Below are 20650 nucleotides of genomic sequence, written 5' to 3' on the forward strand. Positions count from 1 at the left end.
TGATATTTTATTTCACTAGTGCTGTGACTGCAATATAGCCCATGGAGATTCTATGACATGTCCCACATAATAAAGCCATGCCCTGACTTCAATCCTATCTTCTACAAAAACAAATATAAAACTTGAAAGTCTTCAAGCATGTGGCTGCATAGTTATATATCACACTATTTGAATGAATTGATTGAGTAACATGGTTTGACAAATTCATTTAGCCGATGAGAGGATAGAATATGTGGTGGTTTGCTTAGTAAGCCGCCTCATATGTGTCTGGTGGTGCAATAGCAACGCCTGGTGTTGCTATCAATCATCAATCTTATAAATATCATCATTTTGTTTTTATGCAAAAACCAAAACCAAATAGTAGTAAAGAATCTCTACGTAGGAAGATAGAAGTAGAACAAAAGATAAGACACGAAAGAGAAATAGTAACAATTATGGTAATTTAAAAGAAAAGGCTAATAGTGATAGTGTAGTAAAAGCAAAAGAGAAAATAGTGAAAATAGTCAATAGAAAAGACAAGAAGTGTAATAGTTTAAGGGAAATAATTGATGAAAGACTAGAATTAATTGAAAGATCTATAATAGATACCTAAAATGATAGTTTGACAGAATTAACTAAAAAATGAAACTTTTAAATACACCTTTACAGATAGACAGAAAAAGAGACATAACAATTTTAAATACTACTGCGTTATCAAATAATAAGAAAACTGACAGACATGTTAGTAATACTATTTGTCATAAATGCAAAGGATATGGACATACTAAAAAACAATGTGACAGATATAATAAAATTGTTAAACAAATTAGTAAATTAGAATTTGAGAAAGATATAACAAATGAATTAATGGAAATATTTAATGTTAAGCAAAAAGAAATAGATCATGTAAAGAAAGAGTTAAAATCAACCAACCCACTTAAGATTAATAAAAGAAAAAGAAAACAAAAAGACATAATAATAAAACTGATAGAAAATCTACCGAATCACCATAAAGACAAGAAAGAATATTTATTAAAATTGAAAGATTCTATAGAAATACCTATTGCTTGTATTAGGTGTAGGAAATATGGACACCATGTTACAGAATGTCGAAAGAAAGAGAAAAAAGATAAGAAAGAAAAAGACAAGAAAGAAAAGGAAGAAATGAAAATAAAACAAGATGATGTAGAGATAAAACCAGTAGCTCTACAAGATTTAATGACAGAATCAAAAATGGTAAAAAAGGAAATTAAAGAAATTAAAGAAGAAAATTCCACAGACATAAATGAGCGAAATATTGCAGAAATAATAAATTTAAAAGAATTTTCTGATTCCACAAACAGAAAATTTGATGATGATGATGATGATGGCAATAGACAGAATGATGATGATGGCAATAGATAGAATTTCTTAAGTTTAATTGACAGAGTAATTTTCCAAAAATGGCATACAGAAATTACTTTAGTAATTAATAAAGAGTTTTCTTTGACAGAAATTGCTTCAGGAGCTGATATGAATTATATACAAGAAAGATTAATACCTTTAAAGTATTTTGAAAAATCATCTGAAAGATTAACTCAAGCTAATGGAGAAAAATTAATAATTAATTATAAAATACCTAGTGTTCACATATGTAATGATGGAGTTTGCTTTGAAACAGTTTTTGTTTTAACTAAAGACTTTTCTTCTAAAATCATTCTAGGAAACCCCTTTATGACTTTACTTTACCCCTATTTAATGACAGAAGAAGGTATTAAACCCAATGTATTAGGAAAAGATATATTCTTTAGATTCATTGTACCACCTGTTTTGAAAGAAAAACATTTTTCCAAAAAAGTTACTATTTTAACAGATATCAACGAAAGAGAAATTAATAAAGTTGAAACAAGTTTGTCATCTTTAAAGACAGAAATATTACTTGTTAATCAATTGACAGAAAATGACAAAAAGAAAGATAAACAAGACAAAGAGACAAAGATATGTTCTTATTCTCCTATTGCTTTTTTGCATAAGTATCAATATAAAGTCCAATCTACAAGAGTACTTAGTAGAAAAGGCATAAAAGACGGAAATATGGACACAATCTTTTATAATCAATATGCATGGACTAACAATATATGGACTGACAGTATGATAGAAGGACCAAACAAAATTATAATAAATGACAAATGTACACCCTTTATAGCATCTTTAAATATTCATATAACAGATATTTTAATAAAAGAATCTTTGACAGACTCTTCTTTATTGATCATTAAAGAAAACATTAATTGTAGTCATTTCTTGGACAATGACAGACTTAATCTCTTAATAGACAGAATTAATCATAACCCCCTGATAGATTGTCCTATTAACAAAAGACTTTACGAAGAAACTTTATTCTCGCAAGATGAGACATATAGTAGTACATGTATGAATAGAATCATATTAGATTTAAGAAATATTCTGAATCTCACTTACTTTGACAGATCCCATCATGACTACTCTAATACTGTTGCTACTCAGCAAGAGCACAAAAGTGAACAAAGAAAAGTTTGTTTTATAAATGTTGTTTGTTTTATAAATACTTTTCTTGTTTTTCTTATAAAATATTTCAAAAGAATTTCACAGAAAGACATTGGCAAAATAATTTCAAAAGAGGTTTTGCAAGAAAATATTTGTTCCAAACATAATCCTTTTCCAAAAACCCAATTGTAGACTACTATGAATAAAAGATTCTCTCAGAAAGACAAGGGCAAGGCACCAGCGGTGCAACCCAAGGGTATCCGAAAGCCTTCATTAAAAATTTCGGATATGCATGAAGGCGTCTCGTTAGAGACAATATCCCTTCAAGATACGTTGCTAGCAGAGGCAATGTATTCATGTGGTGAGAAAAGTGTAATTCTGCAAAAAGTGCCCAACACTGATCTCATGTTTCAAGACGGAGAATTTACAGACCTTCCTTTTCATATTAAACTACTTCTTGATAATTTACAAGTAGCCTTTACCCTCAGACAGAAACCCTTATTCCAAATGACCCTTCAGGCTTTGGAATTACATCTTGTTAACACTGGTGCAGTTATTGAAGCACTTAGTTGTCAACTCCCTGGCAAGGAGGATGGAGATTCAAGCTCCACAATGACAGAATCACAGTCTCTAAAAAGCTATCTCATGGGAACAAGCTTTTCAAAGCTCCACCCTAAGATTCAACAAAATACGAGACTTGCCATCAGAACTTTACTTCCTGAAATTCAACAGAAAATATTAACTCATGAAGCCCTAACAAGTTCTTATGACAAATGGATGCATCTTTTCAAGGTATTAGTTTCTACAGCAATTATCAGAACAGAAGATATGACAGATGATACATGGCTATCTCATAAAGCTACATGGTATGAAAGTTTTGGAGACGCGGACAGAGTTTATGAAGGACTAGGAGACAGATACAATCCCTATCCGGGATTACTTATCCATACAGAGACAAAAAATCCAGTAATTTGTGATCCTTTGTGGCTATCTGAAATGCTAGAAGCAGGGTTTATTAGCAAATTAACCATAACTTCTGCAAATCAAATCAGTTTATTTCCCAATGTCATCCGTGAAGCAGCCGCACAGATTGGAGGACTTAATTATATGAAAATACTAATCTGGAGTACTCTTCCAGCCTGGGATAATAGCTATTATATGGAAGCTCAGCCAGCACACATTTTAGTCCTTATCCATGATTGGGGTTGTATCCTTGAATACAATTGGTATACAGGAGATACTTATTTAGCACTTGATGATCCAGGTGCTCTGGCTCAAGAATGGTCTAATTTCATGAATAACAAGATTTATGACGTACAGAATGAATTAGACAAAGAAGGCTTCCACCTATATGGCTACACCAACAGGATAGTTGTATATGGTCCAAGACCTTCAGCAAGAAGGCTTATTGGGCAAAGAAAGATTGTTAAGGATCCCAGACTAATGACAGTAAAGGATCGTGGTCCTATCTACCTTCTTATTTCATACTATGCTCTACGTAATAGTTATGGAGTGCACCACGAGCATGAGCAGTATGAGGACGACTCTGATCCGCTAGATTATGATAATTACGCGGATACAGATTGATAGACAAATAGACAAAATGCACAGACAAACAGAATACTCTTCCGAATAGACAACGGCGACAGATCATTATTCACCGACAACATATCACTATTCACTGGAGACAGATCACTATTCACCAACATGCATGAATAGCTTCTAGACAGATCCATTACAGTCCAGACAGATACACACAGATTTTAAGTCATTACTATTCACTAGCATGCATACCCGGACAGATTGCTAAATAGACTTTTACTGTTCAAGATTCTACCGACAAATTAACTTGGGTTCATTTTACTTAACTCAGATTACTTTTGAAGACTTTTACTGTTCAAGATTCTACCGACAGATTAACTTGAGTTTACTTTAATCAACTCAGGTTACTTTTGAAGACTTACCATGGTTTACTCCATCTATAAAAGGACAGACTCCGAAGACAGAAGACAGGTCCAGAATTAAGGTTCAAATTTTAGGTCCAATTCCAAGGTCCAATCTTTAGAAAGACTTTGTAATAGCTTTCCCTCTCCCTCTCTCCGAAAGACTTTTGTACTCTACGTTCTTTTTGTAATCTTGTAACCTTACCCCTTCAGACAGATAATCTTGTAACTCTTTACAGATTTTACTTTGTAATCTTGTAACTCTTCAGACAGTGTTTATTTTCAAAGCTTGTGAGAAAGACAGAAGTTTTCAGTTTTAATCAAAGACAGAAGTATTTTTAAGTAAGATTTTATTTGTTTCAGTTTTCATATTCCATACCCTGTTTTAATTTATTTTGACTATATCTATTTTGATATTTTCTTCTTTATCAACTATTTTATCATTGTTTATGCTTCTATATTACTGCTGTTTTGCTTTTCCACCATTTCTTTTAGTCTATCATTTTCTATATTTTTTTCTTTTGTGAGATTTTTTGTTTTATCTTCCATATGTGTTACTCTTTCCATAATTGGGTCAATTTTTTCATCAACTCTTCTGTCAGTTGCTTTTAACATCTATAAGTTCTTATCTACAACTTCTTTTAAACTATTATTTATACACCAATTATCTGTCATAATTTTTGTAAAAGATGATCTTTGATGGGGTTCAAATTCTATTTCTTTTTTCAAATGTGAATTTAAAGCATTATTTTATAGAGGTCCAAAAAACTATCATTTTTCTTTTCAACTTTAGTATATATAGTGGATCTGTCAATATTTTCTAAAGATTCTAATTTTCTATTAATTCTGTCTAAAAAACTATTATTGTATTTATTAGTCTGTCGGTTAATTTTATCATCTGTGAAAGTACTCCAATTATTTGTATTATTATAGCCATAATTATCCATATCACTATCAGAGTCAGAATCTGTTTCATAATCCATATCACTATTTGACCAATTATAATCTATATCTTTCATGCTATAATCTTCATCATAATCTATATCATCATAGTCCATGTTTCAAATTAGTGTGTGCCTAGCCTAAGTATGAACAAGCAAACAGATGATGAACTGATAAATGTATTTATCCTCTTTCTAAGCAATTAATGATTACTGGCGGAACTATTACTAACCACTAGTATCCTTGCTATCGGGACCACCTCCTCGGGAAACTCCATTGCGGAACCACCCAAACAACACATGTCCGTTGGCTACAACAAAGAGGCTGACCAATGCAAAACTATGGTTTGCCAATGAGTCTTTAGGCTGACCAACGCTAACAAGGAGCAAGTAGTGGCTATGTAGTAATAAAATTCCTAGTAACTTCTTAATTGCAAAGAAATAAAACTCATACACCTACCATCCATGGCTCTGATACCATTAACTACCCAGGTTACTATCATTCACCCAAGTAAGCAATCCCAAACGCGGGACCCATGCCGGGGTATGAAAGGCTTCCCCAAGAACGCCCTATATCATTGAATTGTATATTTTTTATGTTCTCAACACATATATCAAATTTTGTGTCAATCAGATATTATTTACTATTTAATCCATAAACTTATACATAATTTTATATTACAAAAACTTAAAATTTAAACATTTGGTTAATGACATAGTTATTGATATTTGATCTTCTGAAATGAAGAATATAAAAAGAAAATGTAATACAATGGTAAATTTGTTAAAATTTACATCTAATTAAAAAATATTGAGTAGAGTTGTCTGTTGCCAAACTTTATCCTACGTGTATTATTTTCCATTTACAAATTAAGTGCCTTATCACATATTACATATGTCTAGTTGGAATAGTTTCTCTTCTGTTATTATTTTTTATTTTCTTTTTCTTGCACTAATTTTTTATATTAATTAGTAGATACAATAGAGCAGAGATGACACATAATTTAAAGTTCATTATGTCTTAATGATATTATCCCATCGAAATGAAATGATACGATATGTTTGCGAATCTTTTTACTTTACACTACCAGTAGTTTCTAGAGTTGAATGTCGGTCAGTCAAAAAAAAAAAAAAGAGTTGAATGTCGGGAGTCGTGATATTTTATTTCACTAGTGCTGTGACTGCAATATAGCCCATGGAGACTCTATGACATGTCCCACATAATAAAGCCATGCCCAGACTTCAATCCTATCTTCTACAAAAACAAATATAAAACTTGAAAGTCTTCAAGCATGTGGCTGCATAGTTATATATCACACTATTTGAATGAATTGATTGAGTAACATGGTTTGACAAATTCATTTAGCCGATGAGAGGATAGAATATGTGGTGGTTTGCTTAGTAAGCCGCCTCATATGTGTCTGGTGGTGCAATAGCAACGCCTGGTGTTGCTATCAATCATCAATCTTATAAATATCATCATTATGTTTTTATTAGAGTTTTGATTTTAAGACTTTTCTATTGCGTAGCTATTTCAAAATCATGTGAGACTTACTAACTATTCCTTGTGACGTATTATATATGATGCAGGGCAAGTGGAAAGGGTTTTAGGATCAAATAATTTCAGGTCTTGAAAATTTTGAGTGTGATGGTTCAAGAGTTCTTGGACTTTTGAGTTTTAACTTAAAAGTATTGAGGAATGACATAAAGTTAAGAAAATTGTGTGTTTAAATCTTGTTCTTGTATTCCTATGATAGTCTAAATGCAAAACTTAAGTCCAATTTCTTAGGTTTTGTCCTTTAGATTTCAAATTAAATTTAATTAGTGATTATATTGATCAATTCAGTACAAAAGATGTTATGTCTTGGACTCCCATGTAGGCCGGTCGCCTCAATTTATTACTTTCAACATGGATGGGAGTACATTAGGTAATCAAAATGTTGCAAGTGGAGGGGGGCCTCATTAGAAATAAATATGGGCATTAGGTACAATACTTTCCAATAAAAATAGGTACTAGTACTACAACAAACAACATTGTTGAATTATGGACTATTAGATATTAGATATGGATTAAGCTTAGCATGGGACAAGGTTATAAAATCTTATCTAAGCGGACTTCAAAGCTTGTAATTAATTGGCTAACAATTCATAATATTTGGGCACTGGATATTTCTATTTTAGATTGTGACTATAGGAATCTATTAACTCACGACTAGACCATCCATCCATGTCACGTATACTGTGAAGCTAAAAGATGTGCAAATAGATTGGCGAAGAGGGCAGAGAGAACAATCAAGCAAAATGGAAGAATTTAACAGTTATCCATAATGTATCAATGTTTTATATGGGACATGATGAAAGTGAGGACCTTTAAAAATGTCCAATGGTCTGTTAATTTTTCACAAACCCTCTTATAAATATTAAAATCACCCCACCTTCTATAAAAAATTAAATTAAATTTTAATCAACGTCAAACATCTTTAAAATTGTTACTAAAAATTGTCCTACTTTGAAATATGGCACTCGACAAATTTATGAAGGTGGATGGATGACTGGTCGGCTGTGATCTAAAAGTTGTTCTAATCTAGTTGTTTGTCAATTAAGATAGAACCGTAAAAGTAGTCGGCAGCCATTCCAACTTGGATGCATTGGATAAAAGACAGACAGAGAAGGCTTGGTGACAAGTTGCATTCGAATAATTCAGAGTCAACCTAGTTGCAAAACTTGTCTCTCAGTTCCAGCGTAAACGTGCATACACACATCATGCCAAAGCCTGCTTAGTATGCAACTAGCACATAAGGACGGACTAGGGGACCATCTGAATAGCAAATTGATGTGCTTGCCAGTTGTACCCTCACCTCTCAAGGACGGAAAAATATTTTTATGCACTCGTTAGTGTACACTCTAAACACATGATATATCTGTGTTTTTCACTTTTTTTTTTTTTTTTTTTTTTTAAAGTATATTCACATTTAACGCATGAAATGGGTGTTAAGCACGGATGATGTACCACCACGTGTGCAATAATCAAAGGTCCTTAAGGAGGTAGGCAGAGGGAGAGAAGTGGTGGTGTGTAATCACCACAAGTTGAGTTATAAAGTCATATCTATTCCTAAGGTAATTTATATTATGGAATTCTATCAGATTTTATCACAACTTCAGTGTTTAATTAAATAAATATTGACTAATAATAGTCGGGTGTCTATTTAAAAAACAAAACAAGACAAAACAACCAGTTAAACGTCCCTGTGCACACTTAAGTACCTAAATCCAAATTAAGAATTCATGTGTGCCTGTCAATTTACTAAGTTGGCCAGATTTCTCAGTCAATTTAATCTACACAGTTCTATATTCAAATATCATACTACTTTTTAGGCATTTGTGATGTCATATCCCGTGAAAAAAAACTCTTCACAGAATAAAGAGAAGGTATAGAATCTCACCACCAATTTTGGAGAGGATGATTTTGGATTTGTAATGCCTCAAAATAGTCAAAAATCTGTTCATAAATAATTTTCATGCTTTAGATTCTCTCATCATCACATAGAATTCAACAATAAGCCAATAAGTTCCAGATGGCACAGGTCCCCTATAGAAAGAAAACATATACTTTTCATTAGTAGCATTATGTATTCTTGTATTATTCTTTGGTCAAGCCACATTTACAACATTTGTATCTAAGAAATCTTCCTATATATAATTTATCATCAAATCATCACTATAACTTAAATCGATGCTTGCGATACCCAACCTAAGATGTAGCCTACAATTGATTTTGAGCCACCTATAACTCAATAAGATTCACCATATAAGGAGAGCAACCACAGAACCTGTTCAGAACTGCAAGAGCAAAGAGCTCTCAGCAAAAAATGCAATCAAGAAATGACGCTGATTAATTTGGATATGAACTCAAATCATAGTTTCTAGACCGATGTAGTTTTCACACTGTTCGTAACTTCAATAGGCTCTTGATCAACTTTTTCTGGGATCCCCTCATCACTGTTTAAGAAACTAGGTTGATTCGTTGATGCCAGAAGTCTAGCCCACATCCTATTTGTCAGCTTCACTATGTTTTGTGTCTCAGTCACACGCTGCAAAACCACATTATACCATTCATAATAAGATTCTGACTCAACAATGTAGCACATTGATTATTGTGACAAAATTACATGAAAAAAAAATTCATATGCTTTAATGAAGTCGGAGCATACAAGAGAGCAAAAATTCACTCAAATACACGTACAGATAAAAGGGAGAAATAATCAATCAAATACACAGAAGAAAGAACTCATTAGCTCAAATTCATCATCATCAGTGCAGACCTGGAGAGCAAGTGGTCCAAACTTCAAACTATGTCTCCACTTTACTTCCTATTAAAAATTTCACATATTGGGCCCCATTTATTAAGGAGGAGACTACACATGAGAGAGTGTGTTAAAATAATGGTTAAATGATTGAATTCACCATTTCCTAACAATTTAAAACTTTTGGGAACAAGTGATAATTTATCAAAAAGCATAGGCATGAAGATACTATGCCAGGGAGAGGGAATATGAAGAGCATGTCAGCAGTAATGCAGTAGCCAATAGATTAGTTCAAGAGGGGAGAGAGAGAGAGAGAGAGGCAGCTTAATGACATATTTAGAATTCTAGCCTCTTGAATTGCAAACAACACCCCCCCAAAAAAAAACCCAAAACCCTACCCAACCAAAAAAAAGAAAAGCAACCCTCTTAATATAAATTTTCGTTTTACATATTGGAACTCCAACCTTTGCTATATGCTAATTCTTCTCTCATGCCCCCAACACCTCCCCGCCAAACCATAGGAAAATCTACCACTCCAGTGCAATGCAGCAAACCGAAGAGATATTTATTTACAATTGATGTTGCAAGTATATAGGACCATAATAAGGGTTTTACACTAAAGAAAAAGACACGCAACAGTATGGGAAACAAAATGATTGATTCCCTATGTAGTCTAACTGTAATGAGAAAGCCAACAAATAATGTTCAAATTTTAACCAAACACACAAGCATCCTTAATGTAAAGGATTGTATCTGAGCACTATTATATCACTTCCACTCATGTTTGTCTCCACAATTTTACCATTACTGTTTGAAAAAAATTATGGTTGTATCATTTTCATTGAGTCCAGACTTTTACCACATATATTCAGAGAAGAACATTTACAAATGAAATTAGTCAGATTCTATGAATCTACAACTGTTAATTATAAAGTTCAATCACCAACTAAATTAAAAATAAAAACACAGAACTAATGAGATCTGCTTCAAATGGTACTTTCTCCCTCTATAAAAAATGAGGCAGAGAATAAGGTATTGGATTAAAAAGACCCATAGGATGTGTGTAACAAACAATTATAATAATTTAAAATAAAAATAAAAATTCAGAACAAGGATAGGAAGTGCTTACAGCAATTGGAATATAAGCATGTCTGCTATTAACAGGTCCGACTGTAAAACCAGTGTATCCGGCCATTGCCCCGTGAACTGCACTATGAGCAAGAAGAGTACAGTAGATATTGTCTGATGCATTACTTGGAATAGCTCGAATCATGTACGTAGGATCTGTGAAAATCAAATCATATAAAACTTAGAACAACTTCCATTTTTTTGAACAATTTCAACTTCACTATGAACTTCAAATTTATATAAAAGACTAAGATGCAGATGGTTCATCTTGTTGCTTAAAAATGTACAGAGACCTTCATGCCACGAAATTAAAAGATAGTTAAATATAAGAGAACCCTTGTAAGGAGCATCATATAGCAGTTACAAAAGATATTGAATGATGATCTTTTTTCTCATTAACAGAAGGGGAAATGAAATGTCTAAAAATGCAAAGTAAAAGGACAAAATCAGATGGTTTTCATAAGGCTATATGTAAAGCTATCAGAAACAGCATGTCACAAAAGGCTTATATTATCAAGGTCATCTTTGCTTTTTATATAATTTGAGAGAGAGCTTATTTGCAATGCTTATAACGTAACACAAAATAAAGCATATCTCCCATCAGATGGCTAATCCTTCACTAACTTTGTTTATCAAGGTAAAAATAAAAAGTTCCAAACAATACAAGTCTCATCTTGAAAGTAATTCATTTAATCAATTGGGATAGAAGTGTCCCATATCACCAACAAATGCATGAATTTAGTCATTATATGTCAGTCAGCGGTCATGGCATCAGCTCCCATTAACTCAACGAATCCATGCATTTACTGCACTTACAACTGCACAATTTTCAGGTTTTCAAGCACTGGAATTACAACCGCACAATTAATCACACAGCATTGCTACGTTTTGATGCATATAGTTAGCCTATACAAATCTTTCAAGTGTGTTCTAACATACTACCCAAGCACAGAAAATGAAAATTAGGTTCTAATGAAATATAAAAACAGTGAAAAAGTGCAGCCAAAACCTGATAGAAACTAAGCTATATTTTGGCACAAAGAAATTATTATGACTTAATTAAACAAGTCAAATTTCCAATATCTATTTCAGATTCTGCTGACTTTTCTTCAAATGATTTTTCCAGATGAACTGTTTGAACTTTTAAACGGCTAAGTTTTCCAACTCTTCCCAAACTTTCCATAAAATATAAAACCTTGACTGGCAAACATATTTTTAAGACATTCCATATCATCAATGTATAATTATACTAGGACTGATATTAGATGTGAAAGCCATTTAAGATTCCAGTGCACTACAGAAAGTAAATTAAAAATCAAACACCATTATGGAAGGTACCTATATACTTCATATTTATCGCCATCTTCTTAAAATTTGTAAAATGATCCTGCAACAAATTTGTTATATAAATAGACAAATAAGAATGTAAGCACAAAAAGATTAGAGGAAAAAAATTATTGACAACTTAATTAAAATGAAAATAGATGTCAAATCAACCAAAATGATGGTTGAAGTGGGCAAAATTTTACCAAAATTACTCATCAGGCTAAAGAGAAGATGCAAGTTTGAGACCCAATACAGGATGCAGTCGACACAGAATCCATGACCAATTTTCTAGTTTTCATATTTCCATTCCCATTCTTATTGGCATTGATAAAATTTTAAATATAATAATAATAAACATCACATGTTTTTCTTTTAGCAATTCACCATATCAGATGAGCAGAAACCACATTTGCTTGCAGCATTATAAGAGCAAATAGAAATCACTAGGGAAAGGACTAGACTACCACCCAAACTTATATGAGAAAATGATCCTGGCCCAAACTCCATATTAACATGATTCTAGTTTGTACAGGCAATGTTACTGAATTTTAGGATGCAATGATTATGAACAAAAAAATTTAGGCTATATCTGTTAAATGCAAACTGCAAAGTCATAATCAATTTCAAACATTGATGGAAATGACCCCAAGGAAACTGTTTTTTTTTTTCTTTTAACAGAAATATATATCCATGAAGTCTCCACCATCGAATCAGTTTTTGAAATTAAATGTCCAAGTCCAACCAAAAAAATAAAGGAAATAAATTAAATATAAAAGGCTAGAGGCCAAGAATAGATGTTCAATTGAAAAGTTTGGATTATGACTGCTTTACACTGCAATGACACCCCAAAAGCCTCAAGGACAAAGCCACAAAAGAAGATAAAACATGAGCCAAACAAGAATGTAACAGTTTTAACCGCACCTTGATCTTATGAGACAACCATAGACCAACATCTAGTAATAGCCTGTTTCCTGATGCATCTTTCTCATCAACCTGATGCAAATCGTGAGCAACATATTCCTGGCCTGCTCCTTCTGCTAACACAATAACTATATGTCCATTTTCTTTAAGTCGCTCTTCAACAAACTCAAAAAGCCCACCCCGGCCTTCCAAATAGAATGGAGACTCTGGAATCAAACAACAATCCTGTTACATTCCAAAGAGCCCATCATTAGATCTTTTTTTTTTATAAGTAATAATGACATATATTCAAAAACACTACCTTATGCAAAAAAAACATAAGGCAGAGAGAAAATACAAAAGGAAAAGAAAGAGAAGAAAGAAGAAAGAAAAGAAAAGATACTAAAGACACAGGAGAGAGCTAAGAAAACTAGGGAGAGAATCACTAGAATTGAGTCCCCAAGCCCTAGACCAATCAAACAGAGAGCCACTAAAGGAAGCCAATAGCTGGTCATCCGAACCATCCATGCCCTCAAATGTCCTCCTGTTTCGCTCCCTCCAAAGACACCACATTAAGCATAAAGGAGCTAAATTCCAAATGCTAGACAAATGCTTTCCAAGCCCATTCCACCAACCAAAAAGAGTACCTGCAACCGATCTTGGCAAGACCCAAGATCTTGCAATACCAATTACACCATGAAAGCATATTTCCAACCACCAAATCATTTGTTTACTTTTGGAGAAGTAGCCAAAGAATATATTGGATAAATGGCAAAACAATATATTAAAAAGAGAAAAAAAAAATGGAAATAATCTCTCATTAAAAAAATCCCACCTCCTGGTGAATAAAAAATCGGCCCATAACATCAATTGCTGTATAAATGAACGGTTGAGTTGCTTAGATCTACTATTGCCAATTATTTCCACAAACTCAAGTGACAATTCAACCACTGATTTGCACAATCCTCTAAAACAACTTTCCCCTCAGTACAAGTCATCCTTATCATTTCTCATTAAACAAACAATAATTTAATTGTAGATATAGGCACAAATTGTTAACCCATTAATATTTCAACCAAATTGGTCTAGTTCCAAAACTATTCAAAATTCTAAGCAAGAAATATTTCCTTCTTCCTTCTTCAACAATGTATAAGTACAACTATAGTTGTCAATGTTTCTCACAAAGAATTCATTATTTATTATATAAAAACAAAAGATCTCATAAAAAATCTGACTTCTTGAAAAACCTCAAAAATAATTAACTAATACAGCAATATAATTTTTGCAAAAGATATGCAGACTTTTAAAACCAGCCAAGTTATATTCACCCAAACCTTTCATTCCTTTTGTTTCTGTTCTCATGGTAATTAATGAATTCTTCAAACAAAAAGAGTGATGACAACATTGAGCCCTGACATTTAGGCACAAAACGCCAAAAAAAAAAAAATAAAGAGTGAAAAAATATCTTTTCACGGATTTCTCCTTTGCATACCCATCTACCCATGATTCTCCATACAAATGCTGCAGGGTAAATTGATTTTTTTAAGCAAAAATTTGATCTTTCTCCAGTAGTTTCTCTCTCCACAGTAAACTTTTTAACCCTTTTCTAAAAATAAAAATTTCCTCTGAACTTTGTAGCAGAATTTTCTCTCCTTTCTTTTATACATAAATTTCTATCTTTATGTCTGAGTTTTTACCCTCTTGTTCCCACTGAATTCTTTCACTACAGCAGATTCTTATCTTAGATTTCTCTCCCTTTTGCTGACATTTCAGCCTCTATCTATAGGAAGAAGCTAAAAGAACTTAATCAGGTTTCAATATCTGTTAGGAATGCTATAAGTATATGGATAATAATTGTTGTAGATTTAGTTAGTTAGTTAGTTAGTTACAATTCCAAGCATGTTAATCACATTTAGCACATGCTGGAATTATTAATGCACATGGGGAATAATAGGACCATTAGGATAAGGTCATGTGGGCCAATAGAATAATTTTATGATTCTATAAATACCTACTTGTAATCACATTTCCATCATTGAAGAATAAACCAATTGCTTAGTGCATCAATGCATCTCTCTCTCTCTCTCTCTCTCTCTATGGAGGGTGACTACCTCGAATTAAGCCAATTCCCCTACAATTCCTATCAATCTTCATTAAGAACCACGGGGATCCTAACAACATCACCTCAACCAATCAGATCTGTCCCAGAATTCTGATAGTTATCACATTTTCCAGTTTAATTCTTATAAGGAGAATGGACCAACAAAAGACAGTATAGATGCTCTTTAAATGCTCAAGAATCTTAATTGGTAAAAGAAATCAAGTCCTTTAATGCTGGATGCTATTTTCAAATCTTCAGCCAGCAGTAGCTTGTACTTTGTATAAATTAAACTTCTTTACTATAAGACCAGCTATGCTCCTTGGTATTGAATGTTGGGCTATTAAGAAGCAAAGAAGCAATATGTTCATAAAATGTGTATACCAAAATGAGAATGTTAAGATGAATAAGAGGAAATACAATGAAAGACAGGATTTGAAATAAGAAAATTCACTTAAATATAGGGTTGACCCTATTGATGAAAAGATGAACAAAAGTTGGTTGGGATGGTTAGTCATGTGCAGAGGAGAGCGATTAATGCACCAATGAAGAAGACTAAATTGATTCAAATCAAGGAAACAAAAAAATGGTAAAGGAAACCCTAGAAGAAATAGTATAAAAATAAAATAAAAAAATAAAAAGACACGTCAATTAAGAAGGTGACAGGGAGATAGGATAGAATGGCGGAAAAGAAGAAATATGGCTGACCCTAATTAGTGTGTTGAGGATCCATAGCCAACCCCAAACTTTTGTGAATTAGGCTTGGTTGTTATAGTTCTTTACAAGTATTCTATTTAAATCAAACTTGATGAGACCAAATCTGGAAGCAGGGGGGACCAAATGTTTCCATAAAGTATTCCGTAAGCCACTTCCAAAGAAAGAGTTCTCTCTGCTGCCAGATTAATTTCAGATCATCTCTGGAATTATAGGACCATAGAGGCCCACTTTCAGGCTGAACTAGGCCCCATTTTTTGCCTGCAAATAGAGAGTATTATGGAGCTTCCTTTTTAGAAGCCCATAGGGGTAACCATATGGCCATTTTTCAGCTCATGGCTCCTTTTTTGACTGTTTTGGACTTTCTCTTTTAAGCTGTTGGATCTCAGCTGCCAACAAGTCAAAGCAATTTGAACAGTGATACAGAATTTCCAATTGGATGCTTGGTGAAAAAGGGCTACCCCAGCAGATCCCCACATACCATAAGTTAACCTACTCAATACTTAAGTCAGGAACTTGTTTCTTTGTCAATGCACAGCAATATCTCCAACTTGTGTTTTTAGCCAAGTTTATCGTTAGTAGATTGTCATCAGCATCTCAAAATTTCTTCAGCTTTATTCATCGCTTAAAATGATACATTTGAATAGCAAGAGATTTTATGCAGCAACCCTTAAGATCAAAAGTAGACAATTGTTTACTGAGCAATGGGGCAAGAATATTACCACATCTCGACTTGCCAATGTTGCATGCATGGCAATGAAACCTGCAAAATGAAAACTTATATAGCTTTGTGGCAGAAACACAAAGTATGACACTCCTTTTTTTCACTATCTTTCAGGTCAGAAGAAAGGGAAAAAAAGAGGATTAAAAAATCCTAAAAAAGGCCTTGTATTATAATTATATATAGTTCAATCACACATACCACTGTATCTGCCCATAAGTTTAACAATTCCAACTCCATTTTCCACACTTTCAACCTCCACGTGTGCAGCATAAATGGCCCTCTGAGCTTCTTCAACAGCAGTATCAAAACCAAAAGATTTATCTATGACCTAAAAACAAACATGCAAAATCAACTAATTAAAAAGAAGAAAAACATCTTTTTGAAACAGACAATCTTATTTTGCTATTAGAAAAGTGCATGCAATTCCCATCCCAAGTGAGAATATTTGACAGAAATTCATATGGGAATCACGTAGTGGGTTTTAACTGCTTTTCTTTTCAGGAAGACTAGGAGAAAATAAGCTTGAATGGAACTGAAAAATATATGGCCAACCAATACACAGTCTTTTTAATGAGAACACAAAAGGAGATTATCAAGCAGCGATTGCAGGTTTTATTCTCTTCTTCCAATCCATCTTCTCATAAGTCAAAGGATAATCAATGATCCCATTCACTTTTAAGAGTAATTACTTCACCAAATATTGACTATATGACAAAGAAAATTTTAAAAATAAAATTCATTATTTAGTGGAACTACTTGAATTTGGACACTAAAAATCTGAGACTTCAGTGAATCATTTGACATTATCATGAGTTAATAGCAGCATGCATAATTACCAAAACAAGGATCAGTTAATATAACTTACGGCAATATCATTATCAATTGTCTTGGGAATCCCGGCAACTGCCACTTGAAGACCACGTTTCTCAACTTCCTTGACAAAAATATACTCTCGTTACATCTTGCCACAACATATCTAGATTGACAGACAGTAGAAATATAGAAGCAAACTATGTTAGAGGAACCAATCACCTTGGAAATTAGAGCTGCTCCTTTTTGGGTGCCATCTCCTCCAATAATGTACACCTAAAACCCCAAAAGAGATCAAAAGTTTCATACCAAACCCCTTACTTTTGTCAGATTTTTTTTTTTCAATCTATCAATAACTTAAGCATCCCAAATAGTCAGGAAAAGAGATCATATGTCCACCTGATTTATTCCCCGATCCTGAATGTTATCAACTATCTTATGCGTATCATGACCTCCTCGTGAAGTGCGAAGAAAGGTGCCACCACGTTTATGAATATCATTGACAACTTTAGGTGTCAATCTCATGGTATTCTTAGAGTAAAAACCTCTATATCCTCCCTGTTTCAACAATACCATGGCGATGGATATATATGTTATGTACTAATACAACAATAAGTAAAGCATGTGAGAATGAAAATTAATTGTTTTAAAGCATAAGATAAAATTATTATACGAAACTTAGGATACCATAAAATGAAAATGAAAATGAAATCCATAAGACCAAATCCTTCATTCTGTATTCTTTCAATTCCTCACCCCACAAATGAACCAAACAACAAGCAAACAGCACTCTTTCACAAAGTAATACCCCTTATACAATCAAAGTCATAAAGAGACATAGGTGGCATTTGGATCTCATTTATTCTCCCTGCGTCTGCGTTTTGTTTTTGTTTTTTTTTTTTTTTTTTTTACCAGCGCCTCTTGCACTGTTCATGTCCTATGAACAGTGCATTAAGGCAAATGTATGAACAGTGTATTAAGGCAAATGTACATTGTTTGGGAGAGTGAACAGTAACCCAAAATTATTTTTTTAATGTTTTCAACAATAAATAAGTTTTTAGTTTTCAGCAAAATAAGCGGTATCCAAACACACCCATATTCTTAAAGAAATGATATAATTAATGAAAGAAACCGTGATTGTGCATATGCAAGAATAATCAATGATCTTTCTGATCGCCAAGGTGCTAGCATACGTGTCCTAGGAATTGTCAACGTAAATGCATATACAACATTCTATAAAGAAAACAAAACTACATTATTGTTTCTAGTATGCCACTAATTACACCTTTCTAAGAAGAAAACTACTTATAACCATTGATGTGGGAAAACTACTGATATGAGACAACTACTTCTAACAAAAAACTGAAAATCAAATGTATCTATAACCAAAGAAAAAAAAAATAGTAACACTAGCATAAGAGGCACATAATCCACATTAAACACACCTCGATTCCAAGTATGTCATCGACGCCATACATAACGTTCAAGCCACATACAATCTCTCGTATCACCGTATTGATTCCCGGACATAAACCTCCACACGTCACAATGCAAGCCCGCACTTCTTCTGACTTAAAATAAACCTAACATTAGAAAAGAAAAAAAAAACCCATTATCAGCCCTTTTTTTATTTTAGGTGATCCCACAAGAACATGACATGGTGGTTTTAGCAGCAAGCAAATATACCTTTTCTTGAGGCCCCGCCCGCCTAAAATGTACTCCTCTAGGACTATCTTTCTGAACAACAACCTGACGACGACAATCCAAGATATATATATTATAGTAAGATAAATACAACATATCAAAAAAGAATTAAAAAAATTTCTAAGCAGAGAGAGGAGTTACTTACTTTTTGTGCAACTACATCTTCAGGGTGTACAAAAGTTTGCCTAGCAAAGTTATGAAATTAGATGACGAAGAAATCACAGTTTTAGATGGTATAAAATAGAAAGAAAACCCTAGAAAGAAGTAAAATTACCTGACAATGGCATAAGCTTTACTGTTTTGTAATGGATTTGGATAGGACTGAAGGGAAAGGAATTTATTAACTCATTAGTGAATTACTACTTTCTTGGATAATAAGATTTTGAATCACATGCATATATATAGCTAAGGAACATTTACACAGACAAAGAAAATAGAGAGAATAAGGAAAAAAAGAAACAATTAAGAAATAGGGTTTGGTTACTGACCGGCAAATCGGGGAGGAAATTGGTCAAGTGAGGGACGTCTTCGAGGACAAAACGGTCATTATCATTATTATGATTAATATTATTGACATTGGGGGTTTGAGCTCTGATTCTGATTGGACGGTTTTGGCGCGAAATCAGAGGCTTCCTAAGGAAGTGTTTGGATTTGGAATTCGAGTTGGGGAAATTCGGGAACAGTGTGAAATTGAAAGTGCGGGATTTATTGTAGGGAATAATAGGGGTTGGAATTATAGACTGAGAAAGTGAGAGATCCATCAATGACCTCCTTTTAATTTCAATGTCTCGAAAAAATATATAATCTATACAGAGAAAGAGAGAGAGAGAGAGAGAGAGAGAATTGGTGGGAATGATGAGATGAGAGAAGAGTGTGCGTTTGTTTGAATGATTGAAGGGTGGGGGTTTATCAAAGTGGTGGGATTTCAATCATATCAGCTTCAGGCAGTGTTTGTATAAAAGATGATCATTGATAAACTGTTATTTTTTACTTTTCTTTTGCTTTGACCCATACAACGGTCTAAAAGCAACAGAGAATAATACATTTTGGCACGTGTATAGTTCCACGAAGGAGCGCCCCAGCAGCCCAGGAGAATTGACGTCTGAAGATTGAACAGCTGTTTGGCGTCCGTTCATTGATATCTCCGGTCTCAGCCTGTGATAGTCACTTACCAATGGTTAATAAACTATTTTAAGGAAAAGGTTTTACACAGTTTGGATTATTTTTAAAAAAAAAAAAATTATCAAAACAATTAATTGTTTTATTTTCTTATAAAAAATTTTAAAAAATACTTTTTAAATCAATACCTTTAGAACATCCCTTAATATTTCCCTTGTTACACTCAACTTTTTTTTGTAACATTTTGGTTTACTTTTGTTCAATCAATCCACTATGGTCCATTCAGTCCATTTTAGTCCACTGTAGTCCATTTCAGTTCCTTTCCAGTTTCAACCCATTAGGGTCCATTTTGCCCATTTCAATCCATTCGGTGCACATCAGTCCACTTCGGTCCAATTTATTACTAAATAATTAAAATCTTGTATTTTTTTTCCTTCTAATATAAATGATGAATT

General features: G+C 33.2%; 1 protein-coding gene across 1 annotated transcript; it reads right to left on the reverse strand.

Annotated features, from left to right (window-relative positions):
• Positions 1-8868: 8868 nt before the first annotated feature.
• LOC126700342 (ATP-dependent 6-phosphofructokinase 4, chloroplastic) lies at positions 8869-20106 on the reverse strand. The gene is made up of 14 exons (XM_050398438.1): positions 19565-20106; positions 19351-19397; positions 19222-19261; positions 19059-19121; positions 18818-18955; positions 17772-17930; positions 17595-17648; positions 17428-17496; positions 16761-16890; positions 16561-16601; positions 13048-13272; positions 12139-12187; positions 10802-10956; positions 8869-9459 (listed from the first exon to the last, which is right to left on the reverse strand). The coding sequence occupies exons 1-14, from the start codon at positions 19835-19837 to the stop codon at positions 9292-9294; spliced, it is 1611 nt and encodes a 536-aa protein (XP_050254395.1). The 5' UTR covers positions 19838-20106; the 3' UTR covers positions 8869-9291.
• Positions 20107-20650: the final 544 nt, after the last annotated feature.

Source organism: Quercus robur, chromosome 9, assembly GCF_932294415.1.
Source record: "Quercus robur chromosome 9, dhQueRobu3.1, whole genome shotgun sequence".
Classification (NCBI taxonomy): domain Eukaryota; kingdom Viridiplantae; phylum Streptophyta; class Magnoliopsida; order Fagales; family Fagaceae; genus Quercus; species Quercus robur.